At 33.5% G+C, this 24189-nt stretch overlaps 1 protein-coding gene across 2 annotated transcripts; it reads right to left on the bottom strand.

Moving 5' to 3' along the window:
• Window positions 1-316: 316 nt before the first annotated feature.
• On the bottom strand, window positions 317-22227 carry SEC6. 2 transcript variants are annotated; one of them, XM_085700481.1, is made up of 25 exons: window positions 21846-22227; window positions 17979-18017; window positions 17039-17127; window positions 16823-16913; window positions 16272-16361; window positions 15643-15722; window positions 13089-13181; window positions 12295-12321; window positions 12039-12146; window positions 10943-11081; window positions 10751-10795; window positions 8307-8362; window positions 7872-7980; window positions 7063-7203; window positions 6782-6961; window positions 5930-6013; window positions 5740-5826; window positions 4774-4818; window positions 3980-4058; window positions 3502-3574; window positions 2048-2135; window positions 1806-1895; window positions 1540-1656; window positions 1254-1316; window positions 317-857 (listed from the first exon to the last, which is right to left on the bottom strand). In XM_085700481.1, exons 1-25 carry the CDS (start codon window positions 21975-21977, stop codon window positions 726-728), a joined length of 2277 nt encoding a protein of 758 aa, XP_085556607.1. In that variant the 5' UTR covers window positions 21978-22227; the 3' UTR covers window positions 317-725. The 2 variants fall into 2 exon arrangements, with proteins under 2 accessions (XP_085556607.1, XP_085556608.1); XM_085700482.1 differs by lacking the exon at window positions 3502-3574 and adding an exon at window positions 3378-3447.
• Between the last annotated feature and the right edge of the window lie 1962 nt (window positions 22228-24189).

Raw genomic sequence — 24189 nt, 5'->3', positions numbered from 1 at the left:
TAAAAAATTTGCAAGCGTGACTTAGTTGTATCATATCCTGAATTTCAAAAAAAAAATTGTGTATGCGGTTATCCTTGTCACACTCATACTACTGATCCTGACTTCATAGCCCTTACCATATCCGAATTCAATGTTGCAAGTACCTTCTTGATAAGTGGTTGAATATTTTGTTTTTGTTAAAATAAACGGTTGATTCTATGTTGCAAGTAATGAGAATATGTATACTGCAGAGAGAAATTTCCATTGCTCAATAAATTAATTCATTATTGAGCGAGGATATACGAATGAGACAAATATGTAGAAAGATATAGCCCTGTAGATTGAAATTGAAACCATTATATAAAATTCATTATATATATACATACTGATCAACCAAATAGAAAACTAGATATTCTCATAGTATCCCCTCAAAAAATGACATTCTCATAGTATATATGGCAATACATACGCTACTTTTGAGATGATTCGCAAGATTTGGCAACCCACTTATATATAACAATGAGAAAAATGTGTAGGGAGCGTTCAGTTTTCTTCAAATAAACATAAACAAACTGGGAGAAAATGTTAGGAGCTATAAGATCAAACGGCACTTTAACAACCCTATAAACTAAAGTTAGTGTATCAAGTTTATGTCAAACACCTCTTCTTTGTTCAAACATACTTATAAGGTAGTTCAATAAACTATCAGTAAATTATTGACCTTGTCAGGTGAAGGAATCATGACATCAAGTGAGTTTACGCCAAATTCCACCCTTTGAAGCAGTTAAGCACTTCACCCGGGGGAAAACAAAACCTGTCTTTGGAGGTCTTCCATCAATAAGAGAATTTTCATATATGTCTTTGCACTCTTGTATGACCTGATTAACAAGAATAACATCGTCAGTTCCAAAATCAATAACCTAAAAATTTCTCTGGAAAAGAACTTTCAGTTCATGATCAAATTAGAAAAATTTATTACTTCATATATGTTTCCTTCTTCCCATTGTATTAAAAGTATGAGACAACTGGTTCCCCGAAAATGATGCCCATAGAAATTGAATCCAATGTTAAAATTATATAGACCATGTTAAATTTATAAATTTCTTGTTTGGGGAATATCTCAAGAAATTTTCAGGCACAGCAAACAGGAACATTAAAAATATTCTGCAGCAAGTTGGTCATAAAACAACCAAATAAACACAGTCAAATTCTTATCCTATGAAGATATTTCTGGACATCAATGTTAAGCAAAATGAAAACGAAATTTCATTTACCTCCTTGGCATCCTTCCGAGGAATTCCTTCTCGTAGACCAACAAGTTTCTCAACAACCTCAGGCTACAGTTACATAAAAAAACAGATTCATCAACCAGGTCAACTCAAAGAAGAAATCACCATTCGCTTATAAATCATATAGAAGTCCTTTTCAAACTTAGTATTTCTATAATTTAATTTCTTTAAATCATATCAAAAGCCTTTCCAAAGTCGGTATTTCATTTATATGCAAATAAAAAACATTAAAGTAAATAAATTATTTAAAACATATTGGGCATAGTCTTACCGGGCAGTCAGGTTGATGTTCAAGTATATTTGTATAGATGAGTGTAAAGGTATCCAGGCTCTCTGCTGAAGCAAGTTCCCTCAAGTCGCTAAGTACACTCACTCTGTTTTCAACTTTCTAATACAGAATGTCAAGGAAATTAGAGTAAGAAACTTGGGAGCAGTGCACCAAGATTAACTGCTAATAACATATTGCTTTGGGACTGGCATAATATTAACATTATGATTAGAGGACAAGAGAGACAATATGTCTAAAGGAGAACTTACAGAAACACTGATATGTTCTCTAAAAAAGTCCATGATGACCTCCTCATCCAGTCTCATCCGTTCAATAGTTTCTTCCTTGATGTAGTTTTTCTGCAATTAAAATTACAAGTGAGACTTTGGCTTGTTCAAAAAAAAAAATTACAAGTGAGACATCAAATGAACTGAAAGCTGATATGGAAGAAGAAATGGACAACTTTGTCTTAAATAAGTATTGACTGTTGCAGTTTCATTGAGAGTATAACCTGTGTTAAAAGACGATCAACATATACAACCACTGTTTCTTCTAGGCAAGCTTCAACAAATCTCCTAAAAGATCTTTCTTCAATGTACCTTGAATATAAGGGAAGTTAAAAATATTAGTTTTCCATAATAATCAAAAAGAGGAGGGATCAAATTACACCAGAAGACTACACTCATTTTCAACCCTCAGTGTTATTTACATCTTGGCTATAATCATTTTTGTTCTTAGACCATAGCACTTGGTTTGATCCTCCGCGACCTGACTTGTCCCTACCCTGTTGAAGAGTCCTCAAAAGTTGAAGAGTTATATGTTGCAAGGTTGGCTTCTTCTTTGGTGCTTGTCATGCAATTATTTGCTCACTAATGGTTCATACGAGTGACTTATAATCCCACTAATGGTGATTCTGCTGGTGACTCTATTTCCAGTGATGAATCATATTAGTCATGACTACTTTTCTTGTCGATGGTCGTTCTGATTGCAACTGTTATCGTTTACGACGTACGCTAACACAACACTTGGTCTCAGATGCTCTAAGCTCATCCTTCATTGGTTTGGCCTTATCTCCGTCTCAGATGCACTGGCCTAGCCCCACCTTTGTCCCAGAGGCAGTTTCGTTTCGAGTTTGAAGATTTTGAGTCTCCAACATTATTTGTTTGAAGCTTCCAAATGTGATTTCAAGAAGGCCAAACCTTCATTTGTTTGATTACCGCATCCTTGCGTTGCAGTCCCAACCTTTATTTTTTTTTCTTATTTGTAAAGAAATGCAATGTTTTCTTGTAGTAAGTAAGCTGTAGTTTGAGGGGGACTGTTAGAGCATTTTATTTTCTCTCTTGGGATAAGATTATAATATTAGAGTATCTTAGGTGATGCCCTATAAATAGATGTTAGTGTTTAGTCTTTTGCATCAAGTCATAATCAAGTTTATGATAACATTTTTCTGTTCTTTAGTTCTGATCAGTTCTATCAAATGGTGTAATAGCTTCCAAGATCCCAGGAGCCGCTCGATGTTAAGTCAGTGAATGGAGAAGCAAAATCTTGAGGAATTGAGGACCATGCTTAAATATTTGTTTTCCTCTGTTTTCTGCTTAGCAAGGGTTGACTGGTTCTTTGTGTTGCTTCCGAGTTGTATTCCTCTGTTTTTGTCTAGTCTTATTTCCATTGGCGTCTGTTCGGTGTTATTGCTTTTTGTTTTTGACTGGTCTAACCAAAATTTTAAGATGAAGCTTTCAGGATTGCAAGTTTCATCATGTATGCCAGAGCAAAAACCTTACAGAAGCACGTGCGTACGAACTAAGCAAAACCAAATTACTGAGATAAGCAAGTTGACTCACATTTTTACATCAGTAAAATAGTCGCCAAATGTTGCAACCAAGTACTCAGTAACCTGTCCCTCGCTCCATTCTGATAGATGCAAAGCAAATGAAAAAAATTACTGAGATAAGAAAATCAACTCACTTTATTATAAAATTGGTAAAATAATCGTCAAATGTTTCAATCAAGGACTCAGTAATCTGTCCCTCACTCCACTCTGATATATGCAAAGCAAAAAAAAAATACTCATATTAAAAATATCAAATATAAAGCATGTGATTGATTAGATATAAAAGAAAACAGTAAATGAACAGTTTTTATATTGACCATTAGCAATAGAATAAGATAATGCTGGATAGCAAGAAACAATGAATCCAAATACCCAATCACTTAGCAGCAACTATAAAGAACTAGAAACAATAACCAATTTTAATTACAAAAACTTTTAACGACAGTTCAGTAAGTTATATCATAATGTTTCAGGCACTGCAAATCTTATTCAAGGAGAATTCGTTACAGCACAAAAGTAGAGTTGAACAATAAGGATTTGATGTCATCCTCAATAACATTTAGCATAAACCCACATAAGAGGGCCACAAGGTGATGGTGAAAATTGCTTTACCTTTATGGTATAGTTTGACAAGCAACTCCTGGACACCAGGATCTTCAAATATTACACTTACAGTTTGATGCACGGCTTCCTACCATCAATAAGAATATTCAAATTATCAGAATACAATCTCTTCCAAGCAACATATATCATCAAAATGGTAAATGCAGTGAAAACAAACAAAATTCTAATATAAATCCAAAGTAAAATATTCTCTAAACAAACAATACACATATGCTGGTTAGTGGATGAACTGACATATAAACACAACAGACAGGCATGCTAGTACTTTCCAGCACAAGAGATCTTCAAGTAGTTTATTTTAGATCCATACTTTTTGTTAACCTTTTTTGCAGAATGAATCCATGAGCCATGCTCATATTTGGATATAAAAGTAATATGGAAAACAACATTGTGCAAATATTGGAATGACTGTCAGATTAACAACAATGGAGAAAAAAAAATGTGCACCAGGAAAATAGAACACAATTGCAAATGAATTAGCCTTTCAGAGGTTGTCAACATGTAACAATTAGCTTTCTAAAGGTTTAAACAAGTTGGTGTATGGAAGGTAACAATTACCTTTAAATGAGGGAACTGATAAATATCAATTTTAAATTTCTTTTAAATTATATATGCTACAATTTAGTCAAATTTAGTAGGCAGCATGCAACTAACAGTGTAGTGAAAATCTTATCTAATCTATCTAAGGAAACCATGGAAAACCAAATTAATAAAAATCAAGAAAATAATAACAATTAATTACAGTCAACAAGTAGCATATAGAAAGTTACAATCTTTCATACCTTAGCAACCTCCAAAAAACCCTTACAGGTATCTTCAAAATTAACCTGTAAAAAAACAGAAATTGTGTATGAAGTCAATAAAAAGAATGGTTAGTGAAATGGCAGGGGACTAATGTTGTCTTACTACAAGGATCACAAGGAGTTGATAGACAATAAACGTCTCGGACAATGAATGACAGATCCCGACTAATAAGGCAGAGTAGTGGTCTCAAGGTTTGGAGAGTATTCTATGAGGAATAAATAAGAAACTATATATTTAGTAATCTGTTTCTATTAAGGATGCTGATATCTTTTACTATATTATTCTAAGTTTCTGATTATCCAGGATGTTTGTTATTCTTGTTTATTTTATTAGAATAAAAAAGAGAATGGGGAATCTGGGAGAAGAAATAGAGATGAATTTATTTGTTCATTGCAAATGAGTTGCTATTGTGTACAGATGATGACATCAACAATGTACAGTTGTGCTTATCCTACACCAACTTTGAGTTGGTCGCCGCTTTCATACATAACATTTTACACAGCAGCTAACTCAAGAAGCCTTTACACGTTAATGACTGACTGTGCTTATATCCATATTTTCACAGGTAGGACTGGTTAAGCGTGGTCCAGCTTTAGTTGAAACCATTGGATATCAAATTTTACTTTTATTTTTTAGATGGTTTTCAATCTACAGCTCATAATTTCTCCCTACTTCCCCACCGTCACCCTTTCTCTCTCATCCCCCTCCCCTAATACCCATCCACCTCTCTACCCTTACCCGGCCCACCTCTCACACTTGCCCCCTCCATCTTAGTGCTAACCATAAAATTCAGGATTTCGCTTCTGCTTCACTACCATCGGTGGTTTCAATAATAGAATTGTGATTTTCACTTAAAACGTAATAACAAAACAACAATTATGTCAACAAAGCAATGTTTACAAAAGTAATGAAATTAGGAAAAACAACAAACTAAAGCTCCAAACCTGCTCTGCATAGTTCTGTGGAAGGGCTTCTATGGTGCTATTACTGAGCTCCATTGCAAGATCATAGCAGCGCAAGTTATTGTTTATCTAAATAGAACATTAAATTGCAGCTATATCAACAGAAAGTACTATTTGGAAACAGTCGTGTGTTGAAATAATAAGCCGACACTAATTAAAAAAATACACTAACCATAGCACATAAAGGTTCCAGACCAATTTCAGAAGCTGGTTCTTGAAGTCTCTTCTTTTCAGCTGCTTGAAAATCAATCATCACCTGTAAAATAACAGTGTCATCTAATTGTGTTAAAAATGCTTATACTAATTGTTGTACGAGAAAACGATTACAATGCACATCGATTACTATAAGAGTTTGGTCTTAGGACCGAACTTATCCCACAAAACCAGCTCGCAAGGTCAGGATTACCCAAGCATTATAAGCATTACAAAGGGCCTTATCTTGATAGAGTGTATCCAAGCCATTCATCTAATTAGAGAATCAGAAAATCAATATACATCTAATTCAATTTCTAAATTCTCCTAGCTCTCTGAAATTCTATATATTTCTAGGCGATGCAGATTCTAAACCTACCCCTCAACCCAGCACAATATAGGTGTAGTACCTCGGCAACGGAGCCAGAGAAGTGATCAGATAGCAGACTACATTGGTGGCTGCAATTAAAGTGGATTTCCCAAAACCCCAACTCACGCCCATGCCCGATGGTCCTTGAGTGTGGATGATGTGGGCATCCCGAAACGGATATAGGATAGGTACTGATACCATCATAGAATTCAGGTTTAGGCCGAACTCAACCCCACCGGACCAACTTGCAAGTGAGAAATGTCCATGTATCATAACCACTACAAATGTAATATCTATACGCGATGTAGGGGAAAACTAACCCTCTCTCAACAGCACATTGAAGGAGTTGTGCCGTTGCAATGAAGACAAATGAAGTGGCCCAATAAAAGACAGAAAGGGCGGCAGCAAAATAAGGCAGATTTCCCAACAGTCACATTACATGTATATCTTATCTGACATTACCTGAATGGTTGCCAAGGAAATTCGGTATAACATGACATCAGTGCTATTATCTCGGACAATTTGAACTTGCTCTCCAAGTATCCTGAATAGATCAACAGCAGCTGGGGTGTATAGCTTCCCATCTTCAGTTTTCTTTGGGGGTTGTGTTTTATCTGCTTCCAAAATATTCAAGTACCATTTCTAGAAAACATTAAGAACAAAGCTTAGTGAGATAAGGAAATCATCCAAGGAACACCATAGATTACCAAAGCAAAATGAATAAACAAGAAAGCTAGGATTACCCTTGTTGTAGCTTGCATTCGCTCAACATAAGAATTCATAAGAGGATCCATTGCACCACTCTCGGAGCACACTTGAGCCAGAGACTCATCAACACCCAAGCCAATCAGGTTATCTTGGTATTCAACCACCCACCCAGTTACCTACTTGAGACCAAAAAAAAAAAATAAGTATATTTTCACATAAAAGTTCAGGGGGAGTTAAAGAAAATTAGAGAGGGGAAAAGAGAAAAGGTTACGAAGAGATTTACATGTATCAAGGAATTATACCAAAGTACAGTAATGATTATGAAATAGAAAAAGAAAAGCTCATTACAGTACAATGATAAGTGTATTAAAGAAATGGCAGATTCAACCCAGGGATGGTGTTGTAAGGACAGAAGGATATAATTGGAACAATAAAGGGAAGACAAAGTAGTTATTTTGGGCAGTAAAGGCAAAAAAGGTAGTTAGTTAGAGGGGACTGATGAGATATATTAATAGGAGGAAATAAAGGTAGGAGGACCATTGAAGAAATGCATTTCAATATACTTGAACAAGTGCTCGGTTGAGGAAGGAAACCCTTGGAAGAGACATGTTTTCTCTCTTCTGTTCATTTTTCAGTCAACAAATAAATTTTTTTTCCTTATTTTCTGTTGTCGATTCCTAACAAATCACAGTATCACAACATTTGTCTGTAATATGAATGAACTGGAAAGCTAGAAAAGTTCTTCCCAAATGCTAAAAAATTGCAAAGTTGGATCACTTTATCCAAGGAGAAAATGACATTCTAAGCATGTAAATTGTACATTCATAAAACTATAGTGAAATACCTTTAATATCTCAATATTTGTTAAGTCATTTGATCTGTCACTAAGCAACCTTAGCATCTGAATAAACCTCTCAGTGTACAGATTTACCATTAGTTGGAATATTTCATATCTGCCAGAATTGAAAAAACATAATTAGACCAAATAGAATATGTACATAAAGATACCCCATATAAGCAAAAGCTTCCTTAGATTAAGAGAAATGTATTCAGACGGAATCAAGAGAGCAGCAAGAAGAAAAGTAGAACACCAAGTTCAATGATTGATGAATTGATTTTTCATAAATAAAACTAGACATTATACACAAAACATATATCATGCCTAAAAAGAAAAGAAATTATACAAGGAAGCAAACCAAATCTCATAACGAAATTATTAATTAGCACATAGCAGAAATTCTGTCAAGAAGCGAAGATTAAAAAGGTAGTATATTCAAACCTCGGAGGAAAGCAGGGGGCAACATAGTCATAGATATCTCCAAGTTCCTCACCAATCTATATACCATATAAGAAACAAGGTTGCAGCACTAATCAGTAACAGGGAACAAAACTGGATCTCAAGAGGAGCAAGCAAAAACGGTATTAAATTTCAAATAATTTACCAAAACATTTTTATTGTAAATAAACATGAGATCCAGAGAAGAATTATCTAATACAAAACGACTTTGTAGTATTAACGGGTTAGTATAATGGACTTCTGTGCTTCAAAGAATGGAGGCAGCAAGGAGGAGGAGAGGGCAACGTAAATTTTGATGTATTATCAAGGAAAATAAATGACAAAAATTAGTCTTATGCAGTGTAATATATTAAGTTAAACTCAAACAATATTCTGGCATTTTATTTGCACGACTAACAGGTTCTGGACGGGATATATTATTAAAATTTATAAAGGTGGGGGTACCGTAGCCTTATTCCTTAGAGGACAAAAATGATGATTAACTCCCAAATATATAACCTTATTGCAAAATTTATTTGTTGTGAGTCAGTATTTCTGCATGTCTCTTTGGAGCATATTGAAGGAATCTATGGAGTCTTCTATAGTGTGCTAGCAGGGTGACCACTATTATTATTATTTTTATACAAATTAAATAACTAATACTATGGGTACATTTGGCCTAGCTTTTTTAGCATCCAAAAGTTATTATAAAGTTAAAAATAAGAGTTTGGAAATAAAGTAAAAGTTGTTTGGTAATTACTCTTTTTTCAGCTTAAGTTAAAATTAGAAGTTGTTTGGTTAAATATTTTAATTAACTTTGATTTTTACGTACCATCACATGAATTGATGGATATTTTTGAATTAAAAAGCAGATTCTTTTTTTGAAAGAAGATAAATTCTTTAAAAAACACACTATTTATTTACTAAAAGAAGTGAATTTTGTATAGAACGAATAAAATTTCATAAACTATCTTCTAAAAAGAGTTGCCAAAATATTGAATATAAAAAGATGAATTATTTACAAAGTTTAACAATATCATAAATAATAGCTAACAATTTTTTAGGGGAATAGCTAATAATTAATGACTAGAAAAATACTCATTCAATTATTACTGAAAATCTACAAGAATAAGACTTGTCTTACCTTAAAAAAATGAGATTGAAACAAAACATAAACATAAAAAAAAAAAAAATATAATATTAATAATAAATAATATTATTCATGTTTACTTGTAGGCCAGCATGATAGGACTAAGAGGCTTTTTTTATGGCTTGCGGCCTGCCCTTTTTAGCTAAATAGGCTTCTAAAAAACCTAAGGCGTTGTTTGGGGGTTTGGAAGGGAGGGGAAGGAAGGGCTTTGGGGGGTGGGAAATATAGAGGGAAATGGAGAAATCTTTCACATTTTTTGAAAGAGTGTTTTTTTAGAGAATGATAATCTAATGCTTATGATTCAAATGTTTTTAATATTAAGAATATTATAACATTGAATAAATTTGAAGAATTCATATAAGCCGTAGGCCGGCCTGGCCTATTCCCATCCCCATCTGAAACTATAGGATTTAGTGGCTTTTGGGGTTTTGAGAGACTGCTGTAAAAGCTGAATTGCGTGAGCAAACAGGATTTTTGGAATTTATTACTATTCAACACCAGTTCTACGAAAACATTGGTAAGAATGATGGGGAAAAGATTTTGACAACAGACATGCATATTGGGAAATAAAAGATTTTGTTTTCAATAGTATTGTGTAGATGATTGTGGCAATCCACTCCTGTGATTATTACTTTCCTTTATAGTTACAGAGCATTAATGAGAATTATTTTACCCTGATTCTTAGGACAAGATTGATGTACAGAATGGACCCTGTATTATTATTTATTCACTCTGTACAGTTTTCATTAAGTAGAAACTACAATTTATTTTTCCACTATATAGCATACTTTCAACCATAGTTATTAGTTAATCCCATTTTATGCAAGGCTACATGGGCATCGTAAATTGTTTTTGAATCACGTCCATCACACTTGAGATCACTGTCAATATAGTACTGAAGGGTTAAAACCCATCTTCGTCAAGGGTCTCTGAGTGTCAGTGTGTATGTGTACACTTTAAAGGATTATGTTAACTATGTCTTATTTATATTGATGGTGATTGTGTTTAGAATTGGACGGTGACTTTTGAATTGTTAACTATAAATGAAATGAATATCATTAATTTCGGTAATTTTTATAATTGTAAGTAGCCATCAAGCCTATCTAGCATTCCACTAAAACATTTTTGGGTAGACAAAATTACAAATATTATCATGCATCATGATCAATCTATCTAAAGAAGAAAACAACAAACAACTGATATAGGCTGGGAGAAAGGGGAATAAGCTTAAAAAGTCACTGTAAGGATAATGGGAAGTAAATAGCTCAGAAGCTTAAATTCAATCAGTCTAACATACCACTCGAGCTTCCTCTAATGCTGCTTTCAGGTCCTCAATCACAAGCTGATACATAAATGAAATTGAAATAAGTTGCTTAGCGTATGGCAATAATGAAGAATTATGTAGGTGTGTTTAAGAGAATACGAGTGTGTGCATTTTTGCAGCAGGAGAACTGGAGAGGGTGTGGACCAGTAAAACTTAGTGACCTACCTCATTTAGAAGTTTGTCGAAGCGTCCTTCAACAGTCTTCCGAATTTGCTCGTAGCACTTATCCTTATAGCCTTTCCCCTGAATCTTCAATTTATGTTGTGTTAAATTTTTCGAAGAAGCCATTGCGCTTGTAGATTTTCTGTGATTCATTAGCATTAACAAAATTAAGTAATGACAGAGAGGGAAGGAGAGAATTTCCCTCTTTACAGAACAATTTGGTATGGGGTTAAAAAAATCCGTGGATCAGTTTTATCAATAACATTGTATTGGAAAATGATCCTTGAATTTTCACTCATTTTTGCTCCCGTACCAAAATGACCCTAAGACATTATAATGTTGAGAAATATTCACGATAAAAATTCAGACATAAGTCTCATGACAAAACAAGCAGGCAGAATCGGAATGTGTTCAAACTACTACCACATACTGATTTACTTTTTGAAATCAAATATTCTTAGTGTGGATAGAATTTAAATTACCCGAAAAAACAGGTATTGAGAGACAAGCTCAAGGTGCTTGACCTCCACTCTCTTGGCCAACCACCTTGACCTTGAGGGGGGGTATGTTACAGTACAGAGTAAGGGGTATAGCATGTAGCACATTCTATTCCCACCCAGTAATTAGATCCGGTTATTCAGCTGTTAACATAGCTGTAAGTAACTGAATCGGTTATTCTGTTATAGCTGTAACAGAGAAACTCCAAGTATAAATACAACGCATCATTCAGAATCATCTATCAATTAAATAATTTTCAGTTATCATATTCTCTGAATTAATAGGTATCAAGAAAAAATACAAATATATTTTTGATCAGTCCCAAGTAAAAAGATGAAATTTTTTAATTATATTAATAAAAGTAATAATGATCATTTACCAAAAAAAAAGTAATAATGATCCTTCCAATAAGAAAGAGGTATGTAAATAAATGATAAGAAATCCTCTTAGAAAAAATAAGAAAATCTACATCACACTTTCAAGCATTCATGCATCAAGATGGCAGTTAAGGTTGTTGGTTCCATTATCAAAGATTTTTAAGATCCTAAGATTTACAACATATCTAGGATAATGGAAGTCAATTCAAACTATTATAACATACATGGCACTTCTATGAGGATTTGCGGTCGATGCCAATGCACCATCCCCTTCAGCCTCAGCTACTTCCTCTGCAACCTGTTGATCAAGGATTTCTTGCATTTCAACAACCCTAGAATAGGTAAAACACAAGGAAAATGTGATTACATTGAGTTTAGAAATTCCAATTATACAACCAACCATTTAAATAAAGATACAATGAAAGGAATGAGAAATAAAAAAATTTTAAAGAAAAATGCAACAGTCTATCAGCAACATACCGTAAAGCACGAACCAAAGTCTGTGGGCTGCAAACACAGGAAAATAAAACAAAAAACATGATTAAAATAAAGAATAAAATTGAGGATAATATCACAATCACAGTATATAACTTCATCAAAAAGTTCTCTTAAAATTTGTGCTTAAGGCCCAACTCACTCCAGATAACCAGTGAGGATTGCCCAAGCCTTAAAAGGGCTACATATCCCGTATCTCTAGCTAATGTTGGAATCTCATGCTCAAAACTAGTCATCTAAAGTGTGGACTAATGCAGGAGGAATAACAAGATCTGAACACAGCCCTTCATGGCCAGGACTGGACATCTGGAGCATGGGAAGAATGTGAGGGCAGAAATAGAGAATCTGGCCCAATAACCAATCTGGGATAGGTTCTGTTACCGTCTTAGAATTTGGACATAAGGCCTAACTCACCTCACAAAACCAACCTGTAATTTGTGAGGTGAGGATTATCAAAGCCATATAAAGGCTACCTAGACCATATCTCTAGTCAATGTAATATTTTGAACACAGCTTCTCGCACTCAGGATTGGATATCTTAAGCGCGAACTAATATGAGAGGAACAACAAGGATCTAAATAAGTGCTAACGAAATATAATATAGATCAAATGTGTAATTTAATGAACATAATAATCAAATGTGTCAAACCTAAAATCAACAGAAAACACAAGACTTTTGAATCTTAAATAGCACTCAATAGATAAAAGTTCAAGCAGTTTCATAGTAAAACAATGTGCAACATCATTTGCTATGTTCATATTGAAGAGATGGCACTAACCTTTCTTTAGAAAGTTTATAGAAATTGGCAACATGTCCCCATAGTGTCTTCTCAAAGTTCTCCCAGGTTTGATCTACATCTTCAAAATATTCTCTACAACAAATACAAAAATAAGATGTTAACAATAGATACCGTTAGAAATTGTGTCCATAAATAGTTATTGTTGGATAGTGTCATGTAAATATTATAAAGGAAAATGCTAAGAATTGCCCTAGGGGTATTGTTTAGGAAACCAAATGACGTAACTTTTGCATAGAAAATGACGTAATTATGACTATGACAAGTGTTTGACTTGTACTTCCAAGACAAATTTTCCTTATATGTATTCCTTAAACAATGCACTTAAGGCACTTGTTAGCATGACCCTATTATTAAATAGGAAAAGTTAACAAAGCTTATTTGTGTAACACATGGACTCACTCAAATGCTTTTTCATTGTAATTCTCTCAAAGATACAAACTACTAAGCCTTAAAACTATAGATGAACAACAAAACAAAATAACTGAATCTCAAATAAATTTTAGTTGGAGGATAAATAACCAACACGCTAACATGTCTGGCCAATAAATAATGAATTTAGTAATGAGAATTCTGTATGTATATGGGGAGGAGTAATGGAACAAAATAACATAAATTAGATCCCTTATGAATACTAGCGTGTAGACGGGAACTATCAGCTTTACTATCAGCTTTACTCATTCTCTCCCTTTTACTTCCTCCTTTATAAATAGGTATAGAAAATTCAATTATTGATTGATTAAAGAAGGGAAAAATTATAACTTAAATAGTTTAAAAGAAGGGGAAAAGTATACGAAAAATGGCTACACCAAAAGTTGGTATCCTCTTTATATATGTATGTTTGTGAGTGAATATTTGAAAGTTATTGTTTAGTTGAGTGAAGAATAACAAAATCGTAAATAAAATAGTTTAAACAGAGAGAAAAATTGGTATAAAAAAAAGGCTGCACCAAAAATTGGTATCTCGTTTACATAAGAGTATAGATATTTAAAAAATTAAAAAAAAAAAAAAAAAAAAAAAAAAAAAAAAAAAAGTTGTTTGATTGAGTAAAGAATAACAAAATTGTAAATAACATAGTTTAAACAAATGGTAAAATTGAAAGAGAAAAATGCTACAGCAAAATTTTGTATCCCCTTATATATACTATATAGTAAGAATAGATACATATATAATAGTTGTTTGATTGAGTAAAAATTAGATAATTGTAAATGAAATAGTTTAAATTAAGGATAAAATTTGATGAGAAATAAACAAACAAGAACTTGGATTGCCTTTATATATAGTATAGAAGATATTGAATTTACAGTTCTAAAAATCATTTTAATCGAGGGTTCTTTTCGGCAGGCTGTTTTTTCTGTGGGTGTTGCTGCTTCTGCTCAGCTGTTGGGGCTGCTGCATCCGTGCAGCTGTTGCTGGCTTCCGTTTCTGGACCAGCGGGTTTGTTCCTTCTTTTGGGTGGTTTTTTTGGGGTTTTTGTTCGAGCCGGTGATTTAGCGGCAACCGATTTCCCCTTGTATTTGTTTTTTTTTTTTCCCACCCGAGCTTATTAGTGCGTCTTGCACGGGCTCGTTGGTTAATAATATTTGGCCGATTCAAAAAAAAAGAATTGCATGTCCAGTTCAATCAAATTGCAAATGCTCTTGATGAGTTTCGTTACCAGTTTTGTCTAAGTGTTATCAACATGTGTTATCAGTTTCAATCCAATAACAGTGTGACTATAAAAGAATCTTACACCTTAGTTCATTTTCATTACATTATTATATTTCACAGGAAAGATATCTTTTGAATATAACATTTATCAAATAAGCAGTGTCAAAGTGTCATACGACAATCGACTATCTGGACTTGACGATGCAAAGCACACCCAAACACAATGCAAAAAGATACAAAAATAATTTGTGGCATCTTCCTAAAGGATAAAAAATTAAAAGATGTATTTTTGTCACAGGTTTTTTGGAGGAAAAAAAAAAATCTTCTAAACCTTCCAGAATGACATTCTTTAGAACCTTTAAAGCCACCAAATGCATAGCACCCCTCACACAAATTTTCCAATTGACCACAATAAATTATAACATTTCACGTAGTTTTGGATCAAATATATAAAAAATAATTAAAACTATTTTATCTATTCCTTTAATAGAAAAAGTTGAATGAATCCTGTTATATAAAAAATAAATATGTTCCGTCAAAAAAAAAAAAATGTTTGATTCAATCTTCTCAGAAAGAAATTATCTACTCCAAAAGAAAACGCAATATTCCTGTTCTACGAAATCAAAATAATATACCAGCCATTAAATAAATATCTGGTAAAATAGATAAATTGGGTCATAGAAAAGTTTCAATTTCAAGACTGCAATACCTGAAACAGTAGTTTAAAAATGTACATGCCACTGATTAAGAATACCAGTGGGTCATGGCATAATTATAGATGAGGGCTTATGCATATATTGAAATTAAATCCAAATTATGTGGTGGTCCCCTCCAGGGTTCTCACAAAGCCCGTGAATGTGGACACAGAACATAAGTAGACACAAACCTCAGTCTTCCAACCTCTTCCTTGTGAGATCCTGCTGCTGCTAATGCAAACCTTCGCTTTCCATCCAGAGCTGTTAACCTCTGCAAAATAATAAAAGGTTAGAGATATTATGGTAGGTCAGCTATAGTTGAAAGGGTTTATTTTATGAGCAGAGTGTGAAATAGGCTAGTGTCAGAGAGGTCATAACCAAATAAAAGAATAAATAAATGCAATTGAATGATAGAATAGAAGGCATTTGAGAAGGGATAAGATTGAATGAACAAATGTAATTGAATGGAAGGTAACATGTATATAAGAAGTGGTAGCCGGGTATGAGGGGAAGAGGCAATTATGTCATCGGAAGAGTGGAAGAATCAAGGCTCTCAAATTCCCTGAGCTCTGTAATTCGTTCCTCTAGCTCATACTGAGCAGAGAGACCTCAGTGTTCAATAAAGATCTTTTCTTTTTCAAATCTTTATATCAGTTTATTGTATCAGTAAAATAAAAAATTGACTTTTGGACAAGCCAACTATTATTTAGGAAAAAATCAATATTTTACAATATAACCAAGACCAGCCTCCCCACTTAATGGGATAAGGCTTGGCTGTTGTTCTATAAGTAAGACGTTTAGAATCCAAGACCAGCCTAACCTCGTAAGTATTGACAATTTCTTTGTCATCAGTCAAAGAATCCCGAGCCTCCGCTGCCTCAACAGAAATGGACATCATACCTTCAACATCCTATCAGAAGACCAAGAAGTCAGCCAAAAAGAAAAAAATAAATGAAGTGTGACTCATATAAATGCAACTAGGTTCCAAGTTCAAAACATGTTTACTAAAAATCATGACAAATTTAGATTCCAAGCTCAGACTATGTTTACTAAAAACCATGATTTATCAATTCCATTCTACCAATGGAAGATTAACTAAGTTATGAACCTAAGACACAATAAAAGCAACACTTGACAGAATACACTCAATACAGAATGGAATCTCCTCCTTTAACCATGATTCAACAGGACATAAAGTGAGAGAAAATAATCCCTTTTGTTATAATTGCAGGTGATAAGCTCAGTCCTACAGGAAAAAACAGGCAGGGGAAGTTCTATAACAAGTCTAAGACTATGAAGCAATAGAATGAATGTGAGACTAGCAATATTTTAATCAATAACTAAAGGTTAACTAAAAGATAGAAAAAGCACCTTCAAGGTTGTGTTTAAGTTATTTCTTGCATTGCTAAGTATCTTTATCTGGTCGTGGTTTTCAATTAATGTTTGGCATTCCTGACATAAGCTGATGCACCAGGAAAATCAAAGTAAGCTAAAAGAGAACGATGTCAAAAGAGCAAGTTTGCAAAGAGAAAACACCCACTCTCAAAGAAGTGAAAACAGAATCAGTCTATCTCATTGTTAACATACTTCTCAATGGCGAGAAAGTTTTCCCGAAGCTGGTTTATTGTCTTCTCAGAAAGGGAGAGTGATTTCAGTCCTGCCTGTGACTTCTCAACCTGCAGTAGAGTGTTTTCAGGCAAAGCACCAGAAGAAATAAGATTGCGGAGCCCCAGTTGATTAAATATAAGGAGCAGCAGAATCTACAATGCAGTTCATGTTTAATGGCTAAACTTTGGGACATGATAACAAAATAGTAAACGCACAAATAATACCAGCAATGCCATTGGTGGTTATTAGAATTAAATATCTGCTGTCAATGTTTTGAGATATTTTGAATAAAAATTGCCCTTCAGTTTATGCGTAAGGTAGTAGTTACGCATCATTAGTCTATGTTCACTCGGCGAGTGATCCTTTAGAAGTTAGATCATGTCAGTCTATTGCTCCCATAGATTAGTAAGAGCATATTTTTTTCTTTGGTAGTAACCTATTTATCATCTATATTAGTTCCTTACAGGCTCCTTTACTTAGAAAATCTGCCCATAATGTTAATTTCTCTATGGAAACGGTTACTTACCTTTCTATCTATAGTTCCTATTTGCTGATAATAGCTCCCAAGAGCTTTGTACTAAAACCGTATCGACATCCTCATGAATTTAGTTAATTTTGCAATTATAAAAAGCTTTTTCAGTCCATGACAAACTTTTAGACAGTTTGAAATTTTTTGCATATTCCTACAATATGAAGTCAGTTACATAGATTAAATGAAACTACAATATTTTGTCAATAACTTTTCGGAAAACAAAACAAGGTATAATCCAAACATACATACTGACTTTGCAGATGATGCACATCATTTTACAACAAAAAATGAGCACTAGGGTTTGCAGCTACTAAAAGGTACGTTATTCTTTCAATAACATGCATTTAACAGTATAGTATTAAGTCAATCAAAAAGGGAAGAATTTACCTGCTCGGCAACCATTGTACTAAGTTGTGCGTCATTGGCCTGAAAACAATCAAAAGAAGAAAAAAAAACTCAGACTCAAGCAATAAAACTTTTTGTATAAAATAGCTGCAACAATAATTATCTGGTAATTGTAAATGCCATTACAGAGTACAGACACCCACAACAATGACATCAGTCATATTTGCTATAAGATATATAAATAGGCCATCGCTATAAAGCTTGAATAGGTAGCCAACTCGGGAGGGATATTGAGTCACCGTGTTACTAGTCAAAAGATAAAATTAAACAAATAATTAAATATATAATGAAAACTGAAAAAACACGACGCGAATATAATTGTCGGACAGAGAAAAAACTCTAAATTTTATTAGAAATTGGTAAATTAAAAACATGATAAATTAACAATCTGATACTTTGATCATTTTAGTTTTTCAGGAAGGTAATTACTCCACCATCCTCTCTATTTTTTTCATCTTACAGAAAACCCTATATTCAAAAACCTACACAAAACCCATCCTATTTCATATACATGTTACACTTAGATCCACGTCTGCTATTTTCTGAATAGTAGAATAAGACTCTTGCAACATATTTGTGTTTGATATGCATTATAATTTCCCCTGTTAGAGTAAAGTCTTTGAAATCATTAAATATCTGATTAGTTAAAACTATAAGATAACATTAGAATAACACAAGAATAAACAAGAAAATTCAAGGATCATATCTTTAAAATAATAAGAATTAATTTGAAATTATTGGGATGAAAAGGTATAAAAACTAAATCATGTGAATTACTAATAAAATAAATCAAAACTAAATTCTTAGAATCAATTTTGCAAGAACTGAATCCCAAGAAGGATCCAGTTTAAATTTTTCCTAACATAATCTTAGTATATAAAATAAATAATTATCTATTTCTTTAATACTTTTCAATATGTAACTACTTGTCATTCGATTCTCGAAATACTAATACATTAATTTTAATTCATCGTACTAGTATTTCATTTGACAGTTTTATTGAGTTTTTTTATTGCAGCGACTTTAAAATTATTCGAAGATACAGAACTATATGCTATTATGTTTCTCTGATGTTACTACTATATTATAGGGAAATAATGTTACAAAACTATGTTTCTCTAATGTTACTACTATATCAATAGCATTTATACTTTTTAATTCTATATTCTGCAGCTTTGTTTTCTATACAAGACCTGCTTGTTGCGGATTAAAATAAATGATTTTGGCATTCAAAAATTTTGAGATTATTTTTGAGATTTTTCATAGATTTAAAATAAAAAACTATTTTGCGTTTGTTCTCCGAAATGAAAATCATTTAAAAATCATCGATCGAAAATTATTATTATGACTTATGAGAAGCTACTTAAAACAGCTTCTCATTTGAAGTGTTTAAATTATTTTTCAGATTAAATTTTTTTTTTAAAAGTTGTAACAAACGGATGAAAACTCTTGAAAGTGATTAAAGCATGGGTACTCCAAAATTCATGGCATACCAATATCCGGTACTTGAAAAATGTGGTGTTACACTTCCTAATAAATTTGCAATTGATTTTACATCTAATTCATCTACCATTGTTTATGAGTCACCTTTGGAATTCATTTTCGGTGATTTGTGGGGTCATACACCCTTTGTTTCCTCATGTGGGCTATTCCTATTTATTGGGAAAAACCCAAGTCCCACATCAGATAGATAAGACTCTTGATAAGAGTTTATATAGAGGAGGCAATCCTCACCTTACAAGCCGGTTTTGTAAGGTTGAGTTACGCCCCAAATTTCAACACTATTTCTTATGACAATTTATCTAATATAATAATATCTTATATATTTAGATGTCTATTCTCGCTATTCATGGCTGTATCTCTTTAACTCTAAATATGAGTCAAACAAATAAGAGAGGAGAGCAAATATATTTCACTCGCTTTCTGGAGGATTTAGGCATCAACAATAGACTCTTTAACTCTAAATATGAGTCAAACAAATAAGAGAGGAGAGCAAATATATTTCACTCGCTTTCTGGAGGATTTAGGCATCAACAATAGACTCAAGTTGTTTTTCGTAATTTCTTTCAAACACATACACAAGTTCTTATGTTGGAAGATAAACTTGAATAAATTATTTCAAATAGGCTCTCGTAGTCTTCAAAAAAGGCTAGCTTTAGTACTGAATCCTCTTGCCATTCAGTGTTATTGTGATAATATTGGGTCTCCAATCATGGATAAGAAAGCTGCCCCAAACAAGGTGACATCAACATCACCAATCCATCCAATTTTTTCTCTCCAGTCACTTTTCACTCAATTCAAGAGCATCAGCCCAAGAGACAAAAAGTTAATGTGTATTACACCAAAACCACATATCAAGAATCAAGAATAAAATCCACCCCCTCCTTAAAACTCTATTGTATAGAAGTCCAACTTAAAAATATAAATTTGAGCCCCTGGCTTCATCTTCTACCTGACCAATACAAAGTGACCAGTGTAGTCATTTGCAGATTGTTGAAAAAAGTGGGTTGTTCAAATTATGCTATACTACGGTGCTATAGCCGCTATTTGACAATACAACAACAATCAAGCCTAATCCCACTAAGTAGGATCGGCTATATGGATCAAACGACGCCACAATGTTCTGTCATAAATCATATATCTATGATCTATCCAGCGTTAATTAATCTGCATGTCTTTCACAATAGTTATGTATAGTTTTTCTAGGTCTTCCTTTACCTCTAACCATTCGACAATACTCTTGTACTAAATCATCTATCTCAAAATAATAGCGGTTTGTTAAAACTCTGTTACACTATAGTGCTATAGTACCGCAATAGCCGCTATTCGATAACACTAAGTGATTCGTCTTTTGATGAATCAACAACAGCTACTGCTATCAAATATCCAGTACAAAATCTGATTCAAACTAAAGGCAAACAGATATCCCAATAGTCACATCGCATCCTTAAAAGATAATATCACACCTATATCGGCTAAACCAAAACCCAAAGAACCAAAAAAGCAAAACGAGAAGTTCCAACCAGATAAAAAATAAGCTAAAATATCTCGCAACGCTTATGTTTGGTTCCACGTTTGGAACAGCCAGAATTGATTATAAAGGTGAAATTTTTTGCATCGTTTGGTTCCACGTCTAGAGTGTCAATTTTGTAATTATTTTTATACATCTAACATGAAAGCTACCACTTGGTTGCTTCTATAAAATCACATCCATGTCCGATACGCCACACTACCAAATACATCTTTTGACATGTTTGATTGCTCTCACGTAGAACTTATTTTTCCTCCATAATTGATTCTAACTTGAAACTATGATATGTAGCTTGAGTCTAAACGTGATCTTATTGTTCAACTGTATACAAACATAAACCACTTTACATTCAATTCAAGTGATTCAACCCACTCACTTTTAAGTAAAATCAATTTTACAAAATCAATTAGTCTTAAAATACATCTAACATGGAAGCTACCACTTGGTTGCTTCTATAAAATCACATTCTTGTCCGATACACCACACTACCAAACACGGCTTTTCACATGATTAGTTGCTCTCGCGCATAATTTATTTTGCCTCCAGAATTGATTCTAACTCGAAGCTATGATTTGTAGCTTGAGTCTAAACGCAATTTTTACACTATTCAACTATATCCAAACATAAACCACTTCACATTATTCATCTCACTAACTTTCAAGTTAAATCAATTTTACAAACTCAATTCATTAGAAATCAATTTTCGTCACCGCACAATCAAACATGCACTAAATCACAAATTCAATCACGCACATAAAACATAATTACATAACAAATAAAAAAAAAGCAAAAGAAAGTGAATGAAATAGATCTGAAACCTGTTGACGAGAAATGTAATCGGCTTTGATCGATGCAATTGACTGAAGAAGCTCCGGAAGAGGTAAAAGCTTCGCAACTTCACGAACTGATGCTTCTTTCGCTTCAACACCGAGATCCTCCGCCATCATCATCTTCTGACGGAATCAAGCAAAACACACAGTTCTTGAAGGATTCGAAGATTCTAGAGTTCGTGTGGAGAAATTCTTCACCGGTGATTCGATGAAGCGTGAGAATTGAATTTGAGATTGGAGTGTTGGTGTGATGGTGATTTGAGATTTGGAAATGGAAATGGGAAATGTAGAGAGAGAAAGCGACGGTTATAGAGAGAGAAAGGTGGTGGAACTGTCAATGTGAAGAACAAATTGGTTAGAAATTGGCCGTGTCTGACGGGTGAAGATAGACGAGTAGTTTAGTCGATGAGAATATTGATTAGGGTTAAATATAATTTTGGTCCCTATAAATATGTCAACTTTTCGTTTTAATTCCTCTAAAATTTTCCTTCAACTTTTAGTCCCTATAAAATTTTTCAATCACTACTTTTGGTCCCTATTTTAAATTTAATTTTTGTATTTTTTAATGAAATTGTGCATAAATGTGTAAAATATTCTAAAAAAAATTCCTAAAAAAAATTAGAATTTTTTAACAAGACACAAATTAAATATGAATTTTTAACCGTAAAAAATATAAAAATTCATATTAAATTCATGTTTTGTTAAAAAATTCTAAAAAAAATTTGGAGTGATTTTTATAATATTTTGAATTTTTCTGGAAAATTTTATTAAAAAATATGAATTCTACATATGAGTTTACTTTAAAAGAGGACCAAAAGTGAAGATTGAAAATTTTATAGGGACTAAAAGTTGAAGGAAAATTTTAGAGGGACTAAAATAAAAAGTTGACATCTTTATAGGGACTAAAAACATATTTAACCCTATTGATTATTTTGGTTCAATTTTGTGTCATTTTTTATTGGGTAAAATATGCATTTCATCCCTGTAATTATGGGTCATTTGAAATTTCGTCCCTAACCTTACTAATCCTCCCATTTTGTCCCTGCAAATATTAATCACTTTAAATTTGGTCCTAATTAAGAATTTTGCCCTTAATGAAATCTGAGACACGTGAAAATACTTATTTGCCCCTGGCTTTCTATTTTTTTTCCTCTCTTCTTTCCTCTTCTTTTCACGACATCTTCTCATCCTCTTCTTCTTCCTTCCTTCTTCCTCCATTATACCATTTCCTTCTTCTTCCTTCCACTACCACCAACACCATTGATGTATTCCATCACCACCAACACCATCAATCTCAATTATGAACCCAGCAACAACAACAACAAGATGAAATAAAATTCAGCAATTAAACAAAATCTGACCCAGCAACCACTATATGATTAAGTGTAAAAAAAATCAAAAGTACAATAGACAATAGACAATCATGTACTATAATGGATTTTATTATAATCCACAACAATCCTTTTCTTAACAATACTTAGTATCAACTACTTGTACCAATACCTAGCTGATGGAAAGTGGCAAAATTTCTACCTCTCCAAATTGTCGATCTGTCCTTCCCACGACATTTAAAAATTGGATTTTTTTGAGAACTCAGTTTCCGTTTTCTCTCGCCGCCGTAAATTTCTACCGTCTCAGTCCTTTCCCGACGAAATCGTTACTTCATGTTGACAAGGCTTTCGCCGCCGCCGTCCCATAAAGTTTTCACCTTTCAACCCTGTAATCGTCCTCAGCGAAGCCGACGCCGATCAAGACGGTGGTAGCGCGATAATTCATGGTGGTGGTTGACGGCTGGAGAATGCGCGGGCGTAAAAAACACCTCAAGCTTGAACGGAAGATGGTGGTTTTCGCCGGAGAATCGATGCTGATATGCAAACTGCAAAGTGCAGGTTAAGAAGAAGCAATACTTTTTACGATTTGTAAAGAGATGGTGATCTGTAATGTTGATAATGTTTTTAAGAATTTTTTTTAGAAACGGTGGCAGAGACAACGGAGTGCGGCGGAGGAGACAACGGAGAGAGAATGGACGGTGTTGGTTGTGTTGATTGAAGAGTTCGATGGTGTTGGTGTTGGTGGTGGTGGACATGGAAGAGATCTGGTGTTGGTGGTGGTGGAAGAGAATGAAAAAAAGGAAAGAAGAACGGGTAAGAAGAAAAGAGGGAGGGAAAGAAGAAAAGAAAAAGACAGGGGCAAAAACGTAATTTCGCGCGATATTATCCAATTAAACAGATGCCACGTCACTAATTACCCTCCACCTCAGCAAATTTTTGTAATTAGGATGAAATCTCAAATGATTAATAATTACAGGGACAAAATGGGAGGATTAGTAAGC

The sequence above is a fragment of the Medicago sativa genome, chromosome 4, assembly GCF_051527215.1.
Source record: "Medicago sativa cultivar Bolivia chromosome 4, Bolivia_mono, whole genome shotgun sequence".
Lineage (NCBI taxonomy): Eukaryota > Viridiplantae > Streptophyta > Magnoliopsida > Fabales > Fabaceae > Medicago > Medicago sativa.
The sequence above is the reverse complement of the archived record's forward strand: the minus strand, read 5'-3'. Positions and strand labels throughout refer to the sequence as shown.